The sequence below is a fragment of the Crassostrea angulata genome, chromosome 3 (genome assembly GCF_025612915.1).
Source record: "Crassostrea angulata isolate pt1a10 chromosome 3, ASM2561291v2, whole genome shotgun sequence".
Classification (NCBI taxonomy): domain Eukaryota; kingdom Metazoa; phylum Mollusca; class Bivalvia; order Ostreida; family Ostreidae; genus Magallana; species Magallana angulata.
Genome location: NC_069113.1, coordinates 43192093 through 43214783, shown reverse-complemented (window position 1 = coordinate 43214783; position 22691 = coordinate 43192093). Strand labels below are relative to the sequence as shown.

The following is a 22691-nucleotide window of genomic DNA, read 5'->3' as shown; positions in this document are numbered from 1 at the left end:
TGCAAATAGAACATCTATAAGCACTGTTAACTTTATAAACAAGAATAACACCAACACTGGTAGCCGATCTAAGCCGTACACATTTTGTATTCAAGAGTAAATAATATCTTGTTCAAGCAATGGGTATTCACCGACTGCATAGATAATGTAACTCATACCTTAGGATTAAACACATTCAAAGCAATATTGAATAACTTCCAATAAGAGTTCGGTCTACTCTACAAACCATAGAAATTTTGTGAATTTTAAAGACAACAATTTCATGTCCAGATGAATCATTAAATTTGCTAAATATACCTAGTAAATGTCAATAATGCACCTTTTCCCTTACAAATGATTATTTCTATTAGCAGTAAGAAATGACGACAGAAGGGATTTAATTTTTTGCGGACATACTATCTTGAACCCCCAATTCAATAAGAAATAAAAATATAAGTCGGATTCAATACTTCGCCTACATAATTATACCCCTCTCGAATATAAAAAAAATGGATTGCACCAACAAATGTTTATATACAAACGTGCTTTAACAACAAGAAAAAATATATAAATAACTTGGTATACGGATATAAAATCAAAAACTGCAAATGTATAAAAAATGTAATTTAAAGTCAAAATTCAATGATTTATCCCCCCCCCCTAATATTTTAGAGTCATGGAATCAGCTTATTAAAGGGGCATGGTCACGATTTTAGTCAAAAATTATTTTTCCGATTTTAATGTTCACAATGTTTCAGTAAGGCATTTTAAATAGGCACCCAAAATTTGAGTGTCATTCGTTAAGTTATAAGCAAGTTACAGAGCTTGCAATTTTTTGCTATGTAAACAAAGCTTGAAAAAGATTTTTTACTGGTATTTTGAACCTATGTAAACAACAACAGGGCACGAGCCTTGTTTACATGACAAAGAATTGTGAGCCCTGTATCTTGCTTAAAACTTTACAACTGACCCTCAAATTTCATTTTATCATTAGAAATGCTTTCCTAAAGCATTGTAAAAAATGAAAACAGAAAAATAGAACTTGACCAAAATCGTGACCATGCCCCTTTAAGCGAGAACTCCATTATCTCACCAGAGGTCGTGCTACGCAATATTCGCCGCCGTAGGAATATACACGACTACAAAAGTACTATCGAGATCGTTCCTACCGTATAAATATTAAAGTATAAATCAATAGGTTTATAAAATGGAGAGTATAATAAGAGTAGTACAGTATTAGAGTTTTTTGTTTATAAAAGTTACTAAACAAAGGGACAAATAGGTTTCTCCAACTCGGCAGAACAGAAATCGATACATGTATAAGGATGAAATTTTCTTTTTCATCGATCATTCTTTCCAAATTTACCAAACTACCGCCTTCTGAACTGCTATTATATATATCTTTTTATCCATTCATATTTCGATGAGAAAAAATCATTAATGCATTAATATTTTTAAAAAAATACATTTTAATTACGCTAAACATGTCATGGTTTGTCTATTTTCATCATATTTTGAGTTAATCATATTAGTTAACTTTAACTGTAATTATATATAAAAATATTGTTTGAAAAAAATAGCTTTATTTTTCTAGTTTTTTTGTGGTTATATCAAGTATTTCCAATCTACACAATATTAAATTAAGGAAAGACAAAGAACGCTTGTGTTAGTGCTTATATTTTTAACTTCAGCTTTAAATTTTATGTCATTTGACATAAAAAAAAATCTAAAATTTAAGGGAAATAGTACTATTTTTTAAAATTTTCTTCGTTACATATCACCGAGACATGATACTCAATATATGTTAACATCGGTAAAATTGTAATTTTTCATGTATAAACAATACGCACGTTTTGTACTAAAGCTTTGTGTATATTACAGTTGATTTGTTTAATTTCTATAATTAAAGACAATTCTATATTTTATATTGAAGAAAGCATTTTATAAACAGAAATTTTACACATTTTAAAAGAATATGAATTTCTGTTTATATCGCAGTTTGTTTTTGCCTTTAGAATTTTAAGAGATAACTTAAATTTTATTAATAACAAATGACGTATTTAAAATAATGTATTTTTTGCTTACATGAAATAAAATCCGTATACAGAACCATCATCAAAATGTCGGACTTAAACATATTGAGTAAACTTTCAACAATCTAACACAGTTAGAAATTAAACCAAAACACTTTCATCTGGGAAACAAAATCTTTGACTGACAATCAGAAATGTAAATAATGTCATCATATTAAAGTTCAATTCCATGTCCAATAATAACACAATTTATAATGATATATACATATTGCATATGCTGAGTGTAGAGTGGAATACAAAAGTTTAAATTAACTTTTAAATGAGATACGATATACAAACAAAACATTTTTTAAAACAGTACAAAACACATGTGAAGTTAATTAATTAAATTAGTTTCTTAAACACACAACATAATGGAAATTTTTTAAACATAATCCTCTATCTAAAGACCGGAAAATGTCTATCATATCCTTTATATATTTAACATTGAGGTACATCTTATACAAGATGTTTGCTCATTTGAATGGTGGTCTAAACCAACTTTTGTTTGCGGCTATACATTATTTTGGGAGTTGCCGAAGAAGAACTGGTTCGCAGCTATAAATTTTCTTGATGTAAAAGTAGATTATCTGAAAAAAATATTACCAAAGACTGGTTCGCGACGATAAATATTCGCGACGACGAAGCTTTCGCGCACGCGAATAAAAGTTGGTTTACAATATTCATTGGCTTTGTACAACCCTCTGTCATTTAATTAAGTGTAACTTATGTTTCTTTTCTAGTAAAGACATTAAATTTCAAAGTGATATCATAATAACAATGGTTGATTATGAAGACTTCATCCTGGTTTTCTTTAAAAAAATATTTTCACCCTGTCAAATGTCGTTTATTCTTACTTTATGTAAAATCCAAAGTCCCATTGTCCATATTTCATTATATTTATGAAACGGATTAATAACAACCATGCTGTAATTTAAAAAAAAAAATTAATAATACAATTTCTCTTTAAAAACTTTTAAATATTGCAAATTTTTGTTTCAACTATATCATATCAAAGTTCACTTCAAGTTACTAGTTAGAATATATAAGTACATGTAGTGTTTATAGGTGACAAAACAATTTTCTGTATACATATCACCACGTATACGTCTACATGTATCTTTAATGTGTTTAAAAGCAACTTATATCAAATAATATTTCATTTATATTCCACTAGAAAGAAATTAAAGTGGTAAACTTGAGGCAATGTGGCTAAAAATGTGAAGTCAAATTTCTTTCAAATTTTGAATATTTCTAAACAACTAAAGTTTAAATATAAGCATATACTTTTGGCTTTTATATTGTGCACTACTTAAAACATTCAAGTTTGATGGAACATAAAAGTAATTCAGGTTCTAAGACCGCTTTTTGATTTTATCGAAAACCTGTTATTATGCATTAATTATATGTATTGGGCAAAGAAGTGTATCTTCATCATTCGTTTTACGGACATTTCGAATGGATTTGTTGACACCTTGAAAAAAAAATTAAAGTTTGGGTTTTTTTTAATCTTATTGCATTTTTAAACTCAAAACAGACAAAATTCGAAATTAAAGTTTCAGCTCAATGATGTTTTCTTTCTTTCGTTGTCGTATACCACTATTCTCTGAATACCACACTTTTACATCTTTAAGAGTATGAGGAAGTTCTACACCACGTGTTTCCGGTACGTACAAGATAATGAACGTAACGATGAAACACATCGCGGAAAATATAGTTCCTGGAGCCCAAGGAATTTCTTCGGCCTAAAAGAAAGAATATTAAGAAGTTAAACTTAATGCTTAAATTTCTTTAACACTGCAACAATGCATGAGCCAATGCTCGAAAATAAACTAGATACCAGTGTTCCTGCAAAAGGGGACAGTATTGCCCCAAACCTTGAAAAAGCAGACGAAACTCCGATACCAGCATTTCTGGAAAGAGAAAAATACCTGTCATTGATTTTTAAAATATGTAATACGAAAACCGCGTTGTGCAGATAATAAAAAAGTCTTAAATGATATTTATTAAAACGTATGTACCTCAAATTCGTAGGATACAACTCTGGGGTAAACAGATAGAGAGTACTGAATGATCCGGAAATGGCCGATTTCCCAAGAAACGTTGTAACAACCGATGCCATTTGCATTCGGCTATTTCCACCTAAAGGAAACATATATAGTTCCCAATTTTAGAAATTATGTCTATTGCAAATTGTCGGCGGGCCTAAAGTTTTTTAAAAATATGTGTTTTAATGTTTTAACAATGCTATCATTAGGTCGTTAGAAATATATGTGAACTTAGGATATTTTTTCTTAGTTGCAGGTCTGTAGCTGCCGGTCTAAAAAAAATTCAGATGTCGAGCAGGGCGCTATAGTTTTACCCATTATTGCTCACAAAAACGTGCGTTATTTTTGAGTTGATTAACCTTATTCATATGCAAATTCTGTGAAAACAATTGGTACCATAAAATTCTTTACGCAATTTACAACGGATATCGTCTCTTTACTTGCCTCATACTTTCTCCTGAGCACAATGCCGACCTCGGAAAATCAAACATATTGAAGAACTACGAACGCTAACGCCCGTTTCCTGCCTACATTTAACATCAAAATATTTCGGAATTTCTGTCAGATATTCAAAAACTTTTCTTTTAGAAAAAGTTTTCTATTAAAAAGTATAATCAAATCCTAATCAATTTATATCAAAATAAAATGTGTAATCAAATTATTTATTTTTAAACAAAAGTTTTTCTAACGCGGGGTCTAAAATGTTTTTCATTGAAACTGGTCTCTATGAGTGAGGGAAATTTTATTTAGCGGCCAATATGTGCATAAAAACTTAATAATAACATTTTTACGATATATATTAAAGTAAAAGTTCATTTTAATTCATATCTGTTAATTAGTTTTCGAAAATTTACAAAGCAAAATTCTTTTTTTGGAATGCATTTCGGTCTGTAGACATATGTTCCCCCCGTGACACAACAAACCCTTTTGTAAAAATATGCTAAATAACAATAATTAAAACCCCTCAAAAGGAATTTTTGTTTCACGGGGGGGGGGGGGGGGATGTTTTAAAAAACATTTCCGTTTTCCGTTATATTATTTTCTATTATGAAAGGAGCTATTTCAACCCAAAATACAAAGTTATCTCTCTTTGTTTGACCAAATCATTTATATTTAATGAAAATATACATAACTGTTTACATTATTATAAAAAAAATTAACTTTAATTAGACAACTTTCAAAAAATTACTTTTAGTTAGACGGCTAGACAATGCTATCGTTCGCAGTCCTTTACATCGATATTGAGGGAAGCTCTTTACATGTAAACAAATACACCACTTCATTTCACGGGACTGGCGATAGTGTTTTAAAGACTATTAGAGGGAAGTAAAGAGACGATATACGCAGTAAAATGCATGAAGAATTTTCTGGTACTAATTGTTTATACAAAATTCGCGTATGAATAAGGTTAATCCTGTTCAAAACTAGGAAAGGTTTAGTGCGCAATAAATATACAGTTTTTTTCAATGGGTGACACTGTAGCTTCCGGTCGTCCATCCGAGTTTTTTCAGACCAGGAGCGAGTTTTTTCTATGAACAATTTCGTCCAAGAAATCAATAAGCTGTTTTAGACTTCATTCTGAATTTGTTCAATGTATAACAGTTATTGTTTGCAGTGATAAAGTAAAACAAACCATTCATATTTGAGATGTTTGGTTTATTTTTTATTACTTTATTGTAAGTTTTTATGGGCAATACGATTATGGATTGTTCTTACCTGAAAAGTAATTCAATAAAGTGGCGGAAGCTAAGGATACACCACAAACAGCATGGAATATGATTAGTATTGTTCTTCTACCTAGCCTTTACAAAAGAAAATCAATCATGTAACAATCAGCTTTTCAAAATGTATACAGATTAATTCAGTAATGATATGCAGAAAAATAACTAATACGTATACAAACAGTTTGTTTATATTGAAACATTTCATTATACCATCTCCATGCTTACCTACGCAGCATTAAGAACTCGCAAATCACCGCTATGTACTCAACAATGGATGATAGGAAAAAGTTCAGGAAACGGTTTCCCGCCAAAGATGTTGATGTCAAGGTCAGTCCAAAGTAGGTAACCGTATTGGTAACCCTAAGATACATACTCAGAAAATGAAACTATCGTAAGGGCTACTGAGGAATAATTTAATGCATATTAATTCATACTGATATTGTAAACACTAATTTACATCAATCGGTCGATATTCTTTGAAGCTTAAACTACATATATTTGAGTATGACCGACTGATTAATTTATTAACAAGCAGAAAAGCAATTACCATATAAACCACAAGATCAAAGAGATAAGAAAAATGCTTTTGTTTCTCAAAATTGTTAGGGCCGAATATTTTTCCACAACATGCGACGGCGCACTATTCGTGGTCGTCTCCGTTTCGTTGACCTTATGCGTGTCGGGTTTGATGCTATCCATTTTTTTGTCCACTATTTTCTTCAGTTCCTCGTAGTTGATTTTATTCCATCTTGCCACTTTATGCATGACCTTATCCGCGGCCTCCCTTTTACCGTTTGCTGCTAGCCATCTTAATGATTCGTCTTGAATCCTAGATTTGTTAAAGAGGACAATTTATTGCAATTGACATGTATGTTGCATACATAATGTATTAAATCAAACAGACGTTATCATAACGTCAAAACTATCACACATCCCCTGGAACACGCTTTAAAAACGGTGAATAGCTTATTGTTAACGTAAACACATTTCATTAACAAATATTCTGGAAAAAAACCCAATATCATCAAAAATAAAAATAATTTAAGATTTCAAAAGTGTTTGGTTAGAGACATTAATCACATGCATATTGAAGAACATACAAGAAATATAATTGGATGTGATAAAGGACAAGAGCATATAAGGCCTGACAAATCCCCACGTACCCGGGATTTTGATATGGCATATGAACATATAAAAAAAACTTTACGTTTGAAACTGTGCATCAGTACATGTACATGTATTATATAGAACTTCATTCTTTGACAAATAAATAATATACAATGATACATGTACTTAATATTTATTTCCTTTGTTTAATTTGATGCTTTCTAAGCATTACAGCATGATCTCATATTTGTGCTAGCTCTATTTTTATCCAACATTGTATGTACAGAACATGAACATTACGTAATTGTTGTCATTATATAAATAGTATTAGATATTTTTCTCATTATCAATGAAAAAAAGCAAAACAGGAAAATGAATGAAAAATAAAACGCCGTCTTTACGATTCGAACACCCTTTCCATGGAGAAGGATGGACTACGAGCCTCCGCCTTTCACAGTGAGCTACGTTGACACAGTAAAGTACGGGTGAATAAATCTAACTCTTTGACAATTATTAAAAGAGTAAAACGTTTTTGGTGAAAATCACAAATTTAACTCATTATGGGTCTAGACTCCATATTAATAAATCAATGATTAAAATAAAAATAAACTTATTCTTTAAATAAAAATATTTTTAGGATGTAGTCAGGACCCATTCATACCTAATTTTGCAATTAAGAACAGTGAATGATCCAAGATTTAGGCAAAAAACGATATTTAAAAATCAATACCTGTTGTCTTTATAGAATAAAAGCCCAATATTGACTTCCATCGTTACATTTTTAATGAAAACGATGCATACAAGTCAAAAATTAATATTCTAACTTGAATTGAAATTCTTTCGTCTTCTTCCGAGTGCTCTTTACTCTATTATCAATCATAAAGAAGTTATTATAAAACTAGCTTCACTCAAAAGCACTTATATATATATAGCTATAACTGATATATTTTTATACAAAGAAAACCCTTGTTTTATCAGCATTCAACAATCATGTAATTTGTTTTCTTTATCGTTCATCTATCAGAGAAGTTATTTGATAAGGTAGCTTACCAATATTGGGCTAAACTTATTAAAGAGAAGCACGTCCCAACAACCTGTAGATATCTCCAGGAGTAGTTTCTCATCAAATATGCTACCGGAGCCATGATAACCAAACTTGTGGTCCAACTAAAAAGTCCAATAGCTTCCGAGTAGAAACGCGTTTGTTCTGGAAACAATTCCAATCCAAGCACTGTATTGGACATAACCATCCCCTTGAATAATCAAAAGCAATTCATTTAAACATCTATATGATAAATCCTATTTGGACTTTATTTTGAAGAAGAAAATAAGCTAAATAATGTACAAGTAATATTAAAAAGAAAAGCACATGAAATGTTTAAAATGGGATTCAAGCAATGTTTTAATAATTATTATAATAGTAGCTAAGCTATGCTCCTTGTATATGCTACCTGTTGTAAAACACCGAGAACAAATTTGAGGGCTGCCAGGGTTACGTAGTTGGGTGAGAAAGCCACTCCAATCCCGAACGTTAACGTCAATAAATGAGATGTCAAATGGATCGTTTTTCTACCCAACTTGTCACTGAGAGACGATGCAAAGGCTGCCCCAACTAGCTGTCCAGTCATGATGAGAGTCTGAATCAACTCTCCAAGATAGGCTTGATCACACACAAGATCCATCTGTGAACATAACATGTAAAGCCAAAAGCATGTAACATGCAAATATTCAAAGATATTTCAATATATTTCTAATTAAAATATACCTGTTAAAAGTGAAAAAAATTAGATATATAAAGCAGGGATAAATTAACTTTATATGAGCTCTACTACGTGCACCACTCTGACCAGGAATTGGTTCTTGTCCACTCTTCTAGCTAGTGCATTAACTGCTCGGCTACCTAGCTAGGCTAGTCAGTTTGAATGACTTGTGGCACCACCCATTGATTTAGGAATATGCATATCATATTGCTCATTTTTTTAAGTACCGTTTGACTAACATAGTTGAAAATGGTATGGGGGAACTTTTGCACTTTGAAATGATTTCGTAAGAAATAATCAATAAATTAAAGAATATTCTATCTATTTATGATGTCTCTGGTAGATTTTGATTCAGATTCTGCTGGGACGTTTGGTCCCAATAACCTTTTGAAAGGTTTTTCTTTCGGTATACATATTGAAGTCACTTATTGTAAATTTAAAAAAAAAAAACCAAGGTTATGGTTTTTATAATAATAATGATATGCAATTAATTTCATTTTTATTTTATATCTCAAGATGTTCAAAATCACCTTTTCATAATGTAGCAAACTACATGACCGTGCTTTGTGTGAAAGCTTATCTGACTTCAGATTGACATCTACCAAAAGCTTCTTTTGAACTTGCTTAAATATTCGGTAGCACGTTGTAAGCGCGGTGACAGCACTTTGATAAAAAAAAAGTTGGTGTTGCATGGCCCAGAGTCCAGCCTCGAAAATAGCGGGGCTAAGCTCTAATAAAGTTAATTTTTTAAGCTTTTTTTATACTGTGGAATCATTAATTTTCTTGGTGGCTCAATTTTCGTGGAATTCGTGGGTACCTCTCATTCACAAATTAACATCCTCTACGAATAAATAAATTAAGGTAATAAAGTCATAATTCTTTTGTAGGTTTAAGAGAATACGCGAAATCACGTCCCCACGAATCTGTAAAATTTAGGCAATCCATAAAAAACTCGCCCCCACAAAAATTAATGATTCCACAGTAACTGCGACGAATACCTCAGTGACATATGAGCGGTCTTTTTCAAGACTGTATTGATATCCCTCAAAACAAGTTGTTTTCTTGACCAACGTTTGCGTCTTCTTAGCTGTGTCATTGTATAGCACTTTAATATGACATTTGTCGTAGGAAACGAAATAGGAGCTGTTTGTGGTCAAAGTAATATTTTCATATGCGCTGCTCGATGAACATTGAAAGGTTGGTCTATAACCTGTTAAAACCACATCAATGAGAGCAAATGTGTTGTAACAAAACAAAGTTCAGGTTCATCTCATATTTATAATCAAGTTCTTTTGTTCAATTATTAATCAAACTTGTCATTTAATTGTTGTTGTTTTTTTCTAAGCAAAATGTACAATTAAATATTGTTGCTGAAGTCAAAATAAAAAAAAAACCCAATGAAATTGTTTCAAAATTTAAAACAATAAAATTAGGCTACTATTTATATTCGCAAGTTTGATATCTTTGTTGAATATATCAACATTTTAAAAATCAATAAATAGATTAACTTTAATTAACAATAAAATTAGGCTACTATTTATATTCACAAGTTTGATATCTTTGGTTAAATATATCAACATTTTAAAAATCAATAAATAGATTAACTTTAACAGTTAATTTCCCCGCTTAAAGCTGACCATCTAACAGTTAATTTCCCCGCTTAAGGTGTAATATCCCTCTGCTATTAATTTTGCCATAAATTTAAAAAAAAGATCATATTGATTTTCATCAAAGTCAATATCAATCGATTCACATGAAACAAATTTTAAGTGATGAAGCGCTGCTAGATTTTTCAGAAATTGGTAAAATGTCTAATCATGATATGAAGAAAACTAGACATAGTGATTAGAAATTTTTTTTTTTACCATCGCAGCATAAAATTAAAAATCCAAAATGTATATGAAAATAATATATAGTGATATACATTTTCAATTCATATTAGAAAACATAATGAAGCGCTGCGTTTTAGTTGAGAATAGCACTTTGTTGTATAGGATTGCAACAGAAATTGCTTCAATCAGCAAGAGTTATCTTTCTTTATCATAGACTATTGAAGGTTTTACATACCAGTTTTACAATCAGTGCAAGTAAAATTGCCACAGTTTCTTAAATTTCAGAAAAGGTTATCTTTTTTAAATTTGGATAGGATAATAGTTAATGGATTTATATATTTAAGAAATCCTAAAAATGTAAACCAGAGCATTTTGTTATGTAACACAAAACGGGGATCAAGTGAATGATCTTCCAGTAATAGGTATGATATCAATACAGGGATATACTGTCTTGAATCAAATGAGCTGAGATATTAGGTTTTTTCAATTTGTTTTCCCATATCTGCTCCCTCAGAATAGAAAAGCTTTATTCAATTTTAAACATTTGAAATGTTATAAGTTTTTAATTAAACGATTTCAACTAAGTCTAGAATTTGTAATTGTCTTGGTCACATTTTCCCAATTATAATTCATTCAGCTCTGTGAACGAGCTATTCGGGATTTTCATAACCTGGAGTTATCGTTCGTAACACGAGTTATCTCTCCATTAGAGCAGGTATGCGCTATTTTACCAGTATAAACAAATGGTTATAATAAACGTTTTTTGTCTTGTTTAATCGGTTATTGGTGTAAATTGTCAATGTAAAAAGACAATTGTGCAATTAAAGGATGATATAATAATGCAAAACAGTTCGGAGATTTGAATAACGCGTTTAATTGTAGCATCGTTTTTGAAAGTGCGGGGGGGGGGGGGTCATCCAAAAAATCTTGACAAACCATGAAAATTCTGATCCTTGTGTGTTGGGGGAGGGGGGATAGCGAACTGTACTGCGTACCTTTAATCATAACTTCGATTTCACTATTCATTTCCTTCTTTTCACTGATTCATTTCAATTTTTTTTTTACATGGATGGTGCTCCCCAAAAAGTGGTTGGGGGACTTTATGTTTATTCATTTTTTAATATGTTAACTTATGAAAACTATCTGCTGCAAGAAGAAGTGGTGGATGGAGGCTCCCTGCCCCCCCCCCCCCCCCTTATGCTGCGCACCGACAACCAACCAATCATTAATGCTATTTGCTTGCAATGAAGTGCGTACATGTGGTTTCAGCTGATACTTGTGCATTATATTTTCCAGTGAAGTGGACATGTAAAACAATCATAAAGACACGTCTGTCCACCTTTAAAAAGAGAATTTTTTTATTCTATCAGTAGGTCGAAGTACAAAGATAGGCATTATACCCACATATCTGCACTGATCATTAGCGGTCGTTACTATATACTTCCACTTGATCGATTTCATGTAGATTAATTATTGACTAATTTATATTTCATCATGTGAATTTACGAGATAATGGATTAAAACATTCGCAACCTAGCTTTTGCGTAATTTTTCGCATATACATGTAAATTGCGATCATGTTTTCATTTAAAGTTGCGTTACGATTTTGATCGACAACATTCAGGTTTATATTCATATTAATAGTTCATTCCAAAACATGGTTTTCATATGTATGGCTAATTGATACTAATTTGCTCTTGTGCATTTCTTTTTAAAATCAGCTTTAATATTTTCTCGCACTTTACCATCATTTGTTTGCTACAGATGGCACATATATAAAGTACAACTCAATACTATATATAAAGGGCACTGTGGTAAATGATCAAAGTAATAAAGGTACTAAATGTAAAACAAACAAACAAACAAGCAAACAAACTTCAAAAGGTGTGTTTGAGCAGTTTCATCAAAGGCTTGAAGGAAACAAGTACGTCTTATTTTTAACCGAAAACAAATTCTCATGTCGATGAAATCTATACAATAATATAGCATTGCGCTATAATTTCAACACTGTCATTCCTCTTAACCCTGTAATATCTATTTAATACAATGAATTTGTTTTGTTCAGAAATTCATATGGTTGTCATTGATTAAACATCGTACGTGGCAGATACAGCTGCCTGAATTGATGACCGTCGGTGCCTGGTTAGATACCAATACTTACTGCATCTATATATGTTTCATGAATGTATGGCATTTTGAACGAATACTTCTCAACAGGCTTGCGCAAATTTTGTATATTGAAAAAGTGTGTGCGTGAGAGGGGGAGCAGACCGACCTAAAATCATGACGAAAAACATTTAAAAAATAAAAATCAATCAGTTCACAAATTCCCAAAATCCAAGCCCGTTATTACTTGAGTTGGGGTCTCGCACATGTTTATCTGAATTTAATCAGAATTACATCTACATGTATGCGTAATTTCCCTATATATCAGCGTTGTCCTCAGAGAAAAAATAAGGACAGTTTATAAGGAATTTATATTTCTATATTTGATTTCTAGAAAAAACTCGATTTTCAATTCCAGCCCTTTCTAATATTCATAACATCTTTCATTTCTGCGTATCAGGTGAAGTTGTTTTACAGAGATATCACTATTACCTCCATCCATCCGTTAGCTCTATTAGCTGTTAGCTCTAAAACCGAGAAAATAAGTAATTGTTCGATAACTAAAAATCAAATTGTCTTTCATTCGCAATGTTTTCCGATTGATCAAAAATATGTACATCACATTATAAATGTTATTGATTGTAATCAAACGTATTCTTATGATATGCTGATTTTAAATTTTTTTTATTTTAATTAACTGTTGGTGTTTTCTGTTTTCAAACATTATCAAACTTTTTGGTCGGAAGAAAAGTCGTACATGTATTTGTTAACTCCCGCACTGTTTACTCATCTTTGAATACCCGGAAGTAAAGCATACCTGCTGTAAGGGGCAGATAACTCTTTCAGTAACGATAACTCTAGTTTATGGGAAGACTGAATAGATAGAGAAATAAAAATATTCAATCCAAATATTCTCTGGCCTAAAACATCAAACATGTACCGTACATGTACTGAACAAGTACATAAAATTTAGTTATATTTAAAAAAAGAATAAATCCATCGGGAGGGGGGAGGGGAGAGGGGGAGGAATAGTCATGTAGATATTGCCTCATAAATACTTTATCATTATGATACATTTCTTGTAGTATTTTGTAAAGTTTTCTTTACTTTTTGCCCCCCCCCCCCCCCTTGCTTCAAAAGAGCCATAGGGTTCAGTTCTAATTTTCTTTCTCTATCTTTGAATTCAAATAAGTGTATCGCCTTCCAACATTAATTGGGACCATGCACCACCTCCCTTGTTCTTACATGCATTAATAATTGTGAGTTAGCGGAAACAAAGTGATATTATTTTCTACAGAAGTTATCTCTCTTATCAGAGGGACATTCCACCTTAAAGCTGACCATCGTTCGTAAATAGGCCTTTTCATAAAGGCCAGGTAACGGTTTATAAACCCTTCGATTTCGTTACACCCGATTGCACACCTGAAACTAGTGGCCGACGTGTAGCATTCCTTTCGAGGTCTTTGGAATTTTATGCATTTATTTCTTTTTTATGTGTATATTCTGTTTGTAAATAATGAATTGACCTGTTTATTCGATGTTATTATTAACTTGACAAATTAAAGTGCGTAAAATTTGATAATTTCATTGGGACCAAGTAACACGGCAAGACAAAATTGCACGAACTGTCGTAAACGTTGCACGAGCTCTCGCATTCATTACATGGACATTGTGGCCGCATTAAGTCTCCTCAAAATTGTGGACATGCACATTATTCAGACGCGACCGAATTACCCCTGCGAATGTTATTGTCGTTTATATTTAGACCACGTGGTTTTATTTGACCTTTTCAGTTTCGCAGTAAAAATCGTGCCTCGTGTTTAGGGTCTTTTTCCTAGAATCTAGGTACTTGTAGTCAAATAAAAAAATTGGACATTTATTGATTTTTAACGTTATTATGATTAATTGATGGATAAAACGAGTTCAAGATACATGTATGAATGTGAGAATAGAAAATACAGGTTTTTTTCTGCTGTTGCAACAATTACATGTAAAGTGATTAGTAGCGATTTCCCCCTTATGATTTATTTTCGATCCGCGCCTGACCTAGTATTATCATCAAAATTGAAACAGACGATACTATTTTATGCGAAATGTACCTTGAAAATGGCTCGGTATACCAAGTTTTTATTCAAAACAGACACCCATTCTTATGTTATAAAGCATGGTATTGCACACTTTAAGCATCAAACATGGTTATTATTTTATTTGGCAACCCAAAGTTTATATCTTAAACGTGTAGAGTGGTTGAACACGAACGATAACTCTGTGTTAAATACCTTCGATTAGTTTAAATAACTGCTAGATGATAAAATAAGACACATATCTTAATCTTGATATCATACGTCGTATGCTCATATCGGCTTTCATCGCCCTGTCACGTGACTTTCTAGACCAATCAGATATAATAGAATAATTATATTGAGGTATAATAATAAAAGCTGCTGCATCTCTGTTTCTTCTTGGGCGGCATGTTCTCTTGCTTTCAACTTTGTTTACTGAAGAGCGTCGAAAATGGACGGTAAAAATATAGCCACTCTAGATCTGACTCGCACGAGCATTCTTACCATGGAACGCATGATCGCACGTCCAATCGCATTGGCGCACGTTAAATCGTCCGTTCAACTGGTGTCTCGCGCGATCCTATCGCATTATTTTTCAAAAGTCGCTTTCATCATACAACAGTCGCATATAGACGCAAGATATATCGCAAGATTTAATGCGTTCACATCGCGCAACGCTCGCTTATATCGTGCGAATTTCGTACACACATTTTTAATGGAATTATTTCGCAAGAATATTTTTTCGCTTCTGCGCCAATTGTAAAAAGGGCTCAAACTGTTGCCAAAATAATCGCATATTAAAAATTACTCGTACGAAAGTCGCACGACCCAGAGCGACTGTTGTGCGATCTAAACGCATTTAATCTTGCGATATATCTTGCGACTGTATGCGACTGCTGTACAATGAAAGCGACTGTTGTTATATTATGCGATAGGGTCGCACAAATGACTACATGATCGGACGATTGAACGTGCGCCAATGCGATAGGACGTGCGGCGCTCGTCCGATTATGTGTTTTATCGTATTAATTCTCGCGCGAATCAGAGGGGGTATTTATACGTATCCCGCCCGTTTCAGACGCTTTTCAGTAGACATAGCTGAATGCAAGAGAAGATATTGCCTTAGAAGATGACAAAAGCAACAGCCAAAATCAAGGTCAATTGTAGCCTGAAACAGATATGCTTAATCAGTATACACTGTAAAAAGGAAATACACACCCCCATATATTTTCGCTACTTTTGTTAGTAAGCGAATTAAGACTTGGCGAATTTCAATGTCTCACATTATCTCTCTCTTACCACAACATTGTTGGAGCGAATTCATGACAAGGCAAAACCGTAGGTAGAAGCGAAAATATAACGGGACGAAAATAACCCTGTATCCAGTTTATCTAGAGATAAAGCATAAAAACTGAAACAAAAAATTCTTCCAATGATAGTAATACGTTGCAAGATTACATGAGATACGTTGAGCAACAGTCTCTAGTCGCACAACACATGCATAAACAGCTGCAATTTATCTTACGTTGAGATTCAAATCGCATTCGGTCACATCTGAATAGTGTGCATGTCCACTATTTTCGAGAGAGTTGATGCGTCAACAAAAACGCATGCAACGAATGCGAAAGCTCGTGCAACGTATGCGATAGCTTGTGCGAAGCCAAAATAGTCCGATCGCAAAATGTTGTTAAGTGCTCGTGCGCAAATTGTGAAAGGGCTTTACGAACAATAGCAGTTTTTTTTCGGTCGTACGAATATTTTGTCGCCTCTGCTTGTTCGCAAATTGTGAAAGGGGCTTAAAAGGTCTGTAGTTTATATAGAGGTAGGGATAGCGGTGATAAAAGAGAAATATGGCGGACAGTGCCTATTTACGAACGGTTTTTAACTTTAAGGAATACTTAAAGGGGCTTGTGTCTTGTCTTGCAGACTTACATGTACATGTACCTATAGGCTGTGATATGGAGGAATCACGTCCACTTTATTCATTAGTTAAATTTCACGTGATTCTGTTCTTATTAATATTTATGCCTTCAATTTATCTCCCTTACGAATGAAATTACATACTTTTTATGAATAAACTGCTATGTATACGTCTTAATTTGTATTTTTTGAATAAGAAAATGTGTTAAGGCATATCAAAGATTACTTTTCACAGTGTATGATTTTGTCTTCACATTCAGGGTTTTTTAATTCACATTTTAAATTTACTCTATATATCTCATCGTTCAACCCTTATACTATCTAAAATATGAATATATAGGGAAATACGTGAATATATGAATCGTTAAAAACAGCATGAAGTAATTAGAAGTAATTAGAATATCTAGAAATTCCCATTCAATATCTCATAATGACATCGCTGCAAGCTCGATACCAAATTCATGTTTAAAAAAGGACTCGACAAGACATTTCTAACACAAATAAGTTTGCAATTAAAACTTATTGGACCGATGAAAAAAACCTATGAATGGGAAGTATTTTGAAAATAAATTCCAAATTCCCTATATGTCGTCTTTCATTACCAAAACACACTTTAATTTAATCCTAGAAAGCCCCGCGCCAATTATTCCGATTCAAAGGGAACTGCATCTTACGTAAACAAAACAAGCACATTTCGTTCCAGAACAGAAGGAAAATAATATATCTGAAATACTCATGTTTTCAAAAATAAGTAATTTTTCTCATTTCTTTTTATATAAATACTCTATTTTAATGAAAATCGCCATTATTATAACAATATGGCCGCTTTGCAAGTGATTAAAGTGAACACCATGTCTATATACGTTGAATTTTTATGTCCTTCAATATCAGTTTGAAATTTTCAAATCATTTACATTTACATAACTATTTTGGGGGAAGGATTTTAGCAAGCTTTAATAAACGTACATTTTGTGAATATCGAAAATAAAAAATTTTCGTGGTTTATCTTAAAAATATGTGAATCTATCATCTAACAAAATATGTGTTTTATATATTGTAGAAAGAGTAACGTTACCAGGAAACAGCTACCAAAGGAATCTTTTAATGTTTATCTGACCTATATCCTAATTTGAGATAAATCTGAAGAGGTTGTCCTTCCCTTATCGTGCAAGTCTTATCTATTATCTAATACTGAACGTAATTTTTTTTAAATACACATCCATATGTGATGTTATGTTGATACCAATGAAAACTCCTATCAGAAGTTGAAATGCTGTAGGTAATATGTTGTAGAATATCAAGGCAGCTTGAATCACTTGATAGTTGCCCCAGCGGCCATATCTGTAAATTAAAATAAAATTGATATTAGTATCGTTTGAAATAAAACTAACGGGTTTTTTTTATGTCTGTGTTAATTTATAAGTATAAGGTTGTTAGGATAGAGTAGAATATTAAATTTAAAAACAATGCTTACGAATAAGGTTATATTATGTGTGCCCATAATTGCTCCTTTAGGTTAAGTCACATACTATGATAGTTTAGCATTTGTCATCAGACTACACGTTAGAAGAAATTGTTTCTAAATAAGGATTAAAGCTCACACATTATTTACTTTTAAAAGTTCTGTGAAACATTTTTGTACAAAATTTAAAAAAAAAACAAAACGCTTACATTATTAAGAATTTAAATTGTTTATTCGCCTATGGCAATGTCCTTAGGATTGAGGATTACAAACATGTATATACCATAATTTGTTTGGTCCTATATCTTATTTTATTTCTCTTTATGCGCGCTACGCACGTATAAAACTGATTACCCAGTTATTAAGTGAACATTCATTGGTTGCTTAGTGAAAAATACATTTTAGGAGAAAATTTATCGAGACAAGGAACCTAGTGAAGAATATCGAGTTCAACCAGAAAAAAAGTCAGGGTATGTTTACAACATTTAAAAAATATACACCCCCCCCCCCCCAAAAAAAAATATTGCTAATATTTCGATAACATCTTTCATTTTAAATAATGCATATATAATAAAGCCTGGACACTCAAATTAAAAATTACTTATCATTTATAAAGAGACCGGTATGAACATAAAGTGAAAATGTATAAGATCTGAGAAAATCTCCTCTTCTCGCATATATATCTAAGAAAAAAAATTTACTTATACTTTGAAATAGGATACATCAGTACACTGAATTAATTTAAGCACAACCTAAGCATAAATCGTCTACAGAATTTAATTTAGTGTTTACGATGAGTAGAAGGGCCACTTCTTTGGTATTGAAACCATTCAGTAACATATACGCAAATCAATAAAAAATTGAAGATGTAATATATACTCATATTTAATTACTCACATATAATTCTCATCAAGTTTTTTATCACTCCCATTGTCAGACGAACCCATTTTGCGAAGACGAATAGTACATATGGGCAAAGCCGTTAACCGACACTATGTTATATCTAAAAAATCGCACAGGATATCACATAGGCTTGAAACCGTCGTACATTTATAAAGTGGATCTTATCATTCGATAGGTGTATTCGTCTTTAAACTATTGAGACATGATTTCATATATATATATATATATATATATATATATATATATATATATATATATATATATATATATATATATATATATATTCAATTAATCCTTTTTCTTGGTACGGGGGATGAATAAACATATTATTTAAGTCCAATGCTCAAACAACTTTTATCCATAGCGCTTTCGCCTTACCGGGCTCTCCAGTAGATTTAAGGTATCCATTGTACAGTTGACCAAAAAATGATGCCTGGTAAAGTATATATTCTATGTACAAGATCATTCCTATACAAACAGTGTTAAAGACGTGATTGTGACGTCAAAACATAGTGACGTCAAAACATTATACAGTGCATAAAATGAGTCAACACAATTAGAATGTTAAAAGTCCAGTGTATCCTGTAAATAATTGGATATCTTACCTCCTGCTAAAGAAAATCATTGGCTAACAGCAGTCACGTGGAGACTATGTATATTCCATATAGAGTCAGTAGAGATATCACCCCCTTTGAGCATTATGACGTCATTTTAGAGCATTATGACGTCAGTTTCGTAATCAAATTAAAACTTGTAGCCTAATATTTTAAATACAAAAGCTTGATTTCCATTGCTTTATACTTTTTATCATTAAAAAAAGAAAGTCAGTGAGATATAATCGTTACATGGTTTGTAGTTGACCTAATATGCTTAATACATGGTCTGTAAATTCCATATGGGGGCCGTTCAACCATTATATATATATATATATATATATATATATATTCGATAAATTCTTTTTCTTGGTATTGGGGTTGTTGAATAAACACAAAGAAGAAGTCCAATGCTCAAACAACTTATATCTATAGCGCTCTCGCCCTACCGGGCTCTTAAGTAGATTCGTCTACAAGCATACCATGCACAGGAACTTTCCATAGGATATGAATCCCTTGTACAGGGGTCATAAAATTTAGAACTTTTGAGTAGGACTCTATGATCAAAAGATCATAATGAAAACATTCAGTTTATATCCCTCTGTGGATTAATAAGAAAAGATTTTCGATTTAATAAAATATAGCACTCGTTGTGGCCTTCAACTCAACATTCTGGTATATCGACGACGTATTTCGTCAATCGCGACCATAATTAATCACCTGTCTACGGATTTTTCCTTTTTCCCACTTACGACAAAGAGCATAAGGCGGGTGTGACCAGTCAGAAGAGGATTCTCACTCCTCCATGGCACCTGATCCTACTCCATTTTTTCGGCCTGTGTTTACTTTGCTCCAGTCCTGTTTTGTATTTTTCATTTGGACTTTTGATTTTGAACACTGTTCGTTATCATCACGATTATAATAAAGTTTATTCAATATTATCAGATTCATTTGCGAATGCAAAGATTAAAGATTCAAATCCCCAAAACAAAGCAGCTTATCTAAAAGCATAATCATTACTTACAATGTCAAATTTGTAACAGAGTTACAAAACCTACCTCTGAAACAGGCGATTATTATTATGCGCTTTTAAAACTGTACTTGCCTCATAGATAGATATGATATATGAAAAAATATATACCGTTTTACAAATAGCAAGCAAGTGTATATCAATAAATACATTAATTTTGACAGAAAATCATTGTGTGTTAGGATACAGTTGATGAATAAATAAAAATTATTCAAGCTGTTCTGTTGTCTAACATAGAACAATCTCTTTTTTATCAAAGAGAACCAAAAAAGCGTTCACTCACAAGTAATAGGTGAAACTGCAGTTAATGACTCTGATAGCCAAAATAGTGTTCTAAATAACTCATTAAGTGAAAATCATTACTTTTAAAACAACATAGAATGTCAATGACATCAATTGGTTACCTCAGATTGTGACAGAGCATTTCACCTTACTTTGCAACAAATGACTTAAGACCAAACACAATATTTTAGAATACAAAATACAAAAATTTCACGAAAAGTCTGAAATCCATAAATATTTATAAATGAAGGGGCTATTGTATCAAAAGCGTTGACTAAGTACATAACTCTGTGTCAATCAACATTAAGTGGCATTGTCAAGTTTGTGCTGATGCACCAATAGGAGTTGCTGCGCTCAATATTCATGGTAAAATTATACAACATCAATAGCATTGTCCAATTGGTACCATTGTCCTACTGGGAGTTGCTGCATTTATTAATCATGGTAAAACTATAATTGTGCTATTAGAATGTCAGTGCAGCATTACCAACACATACACTGTAACTATGCCTTATCATCTACATCACTTTCATCTTTAAGAAGTTTCTTTAATTTATTTTGTCAACACTTTAATAATAGATAAAATTGGTATGGTTAGTTCTAGGATGTTAGATCAAATTCATTTAAGATTGCAGGCCATTAGACGTTATGAACTTCCATTTGGGAACTTAATGTTCTTGTTGGAAAAAGTTTCAAATTGCGACAATTTAGTGCAAAGATTGCTAATGCCCACAGCACTTTGTGGCCTCTATCAACACCTTTCTTTTTTTAATGAAAACTTGAGCCAATATTAGGATCATTCATTTGCACAATTATTAAACAGAGTTTGTATTGTACTCATGATTCCAAGTGAGATCAAATTACTGAAACGTCGTTTAATTACTAAAAATACACATTTAGACCTTTGCATATATTTTCTGTTTGTCAGAAAGTACTTACTCTTGCCTAATTAATTAATAATAAATAATGATAACAAAATGCTGCGGATGCTACCAGAGATTTTTCTTGCTGCTTTCCAATACTTTACTAATAATGACACATCTCCACATAACTCAGTAAAGGGTAACTCTTTCATACCCAAGGATGATCGCATTGCTAGTGTACTTCGCATTTAACTTAAGGTTTCGAGAGGTACACGAGTGATTAAGGTTGATAATAACTTAAATTTACAATGGTAACGGTGCACGAGGTACTATTGTTCATGTTCATTCCAATAGTGTTTATGTAACAGGGGTATTTGTTGAATGTTGAAGAAATCAAACAAACGCCTGTTTGTGTTCTGGGCATCTCCAGTATTTATTGGGATGTCACATCGCTCCCCGAAGTTACAATATCTTTAACTGTGATCAAATCAAAATGTTCTAACAATTTAGTATGATAGATGTTGTTACAAACGTAAAAAGATGTTTCGATTTTTATCTTTTTATGTTCAATATCAAGCCTCTTTTGTGTTTTAGTAGTTGAGAGAAGATTTTATTCCTTTTTAGAAATCCCTCCATCATTTGTGGTCCTATTCTTCTCCCGGGAATTATTTTTTGAACGAACCTTTAACAGCACAACTGGTGCTTACACACAAGTTTCGGCTTTTTTGGCTGATTGGTTTTCAAGAAGACTATTTTAAAGGAATTTTAAAGGTGTTTCGATGAGGCCACTTCGACCTTCGCCTGTAGGGCGAAGATGCGAGAGTGCGAAGTTTCGAAGGCGAAAGCGAAGGAGGGAAAGTGCGAAGCTGCGATGGCTGAGAAGCAATACTACTATCGCTCCTTTGCAACCTCGTCTTCGCATCTTCGTGCTCTTGCCTTCGCCTTTT

General features: G+C 32.3%; 1 protein-coding gene across 1 annotated transcript; it reads right to left on the bottom strand.

The window, feature by feature from the left end:
• Positions 1-1629: 1629 nt before the first annotated feature.
• On the bottom strand, positions 1630-19111 carry LOC128175111 (organic cation transporter-like protein). The gene is made up of 11 exons (XM_052840524.1): positions 18971-19111; positions 17855-17952; positions 9689-9900; positions 8382-8612; positions 7981-8183; positions 6371-6652; positions 6049-6183; positions 5816-5901; positions 4073-4193; positions 3892-3964; positions 1630-3796 (listed from the first exon to the last, which is right to left on the bottom strand). Exons 1-11 carry the CDS (start codon positions 19018-19020, stop codon positions 3602-3604), a joined length of 1686 nt encoding a protein of 561 aa, XP_052696484.1. The 5' UTR covers positions 19021-19111; the 3' UTR covers positions 1630-3601.
• Positions 19112-22691: the final 3580 nt, after the last annotated feature.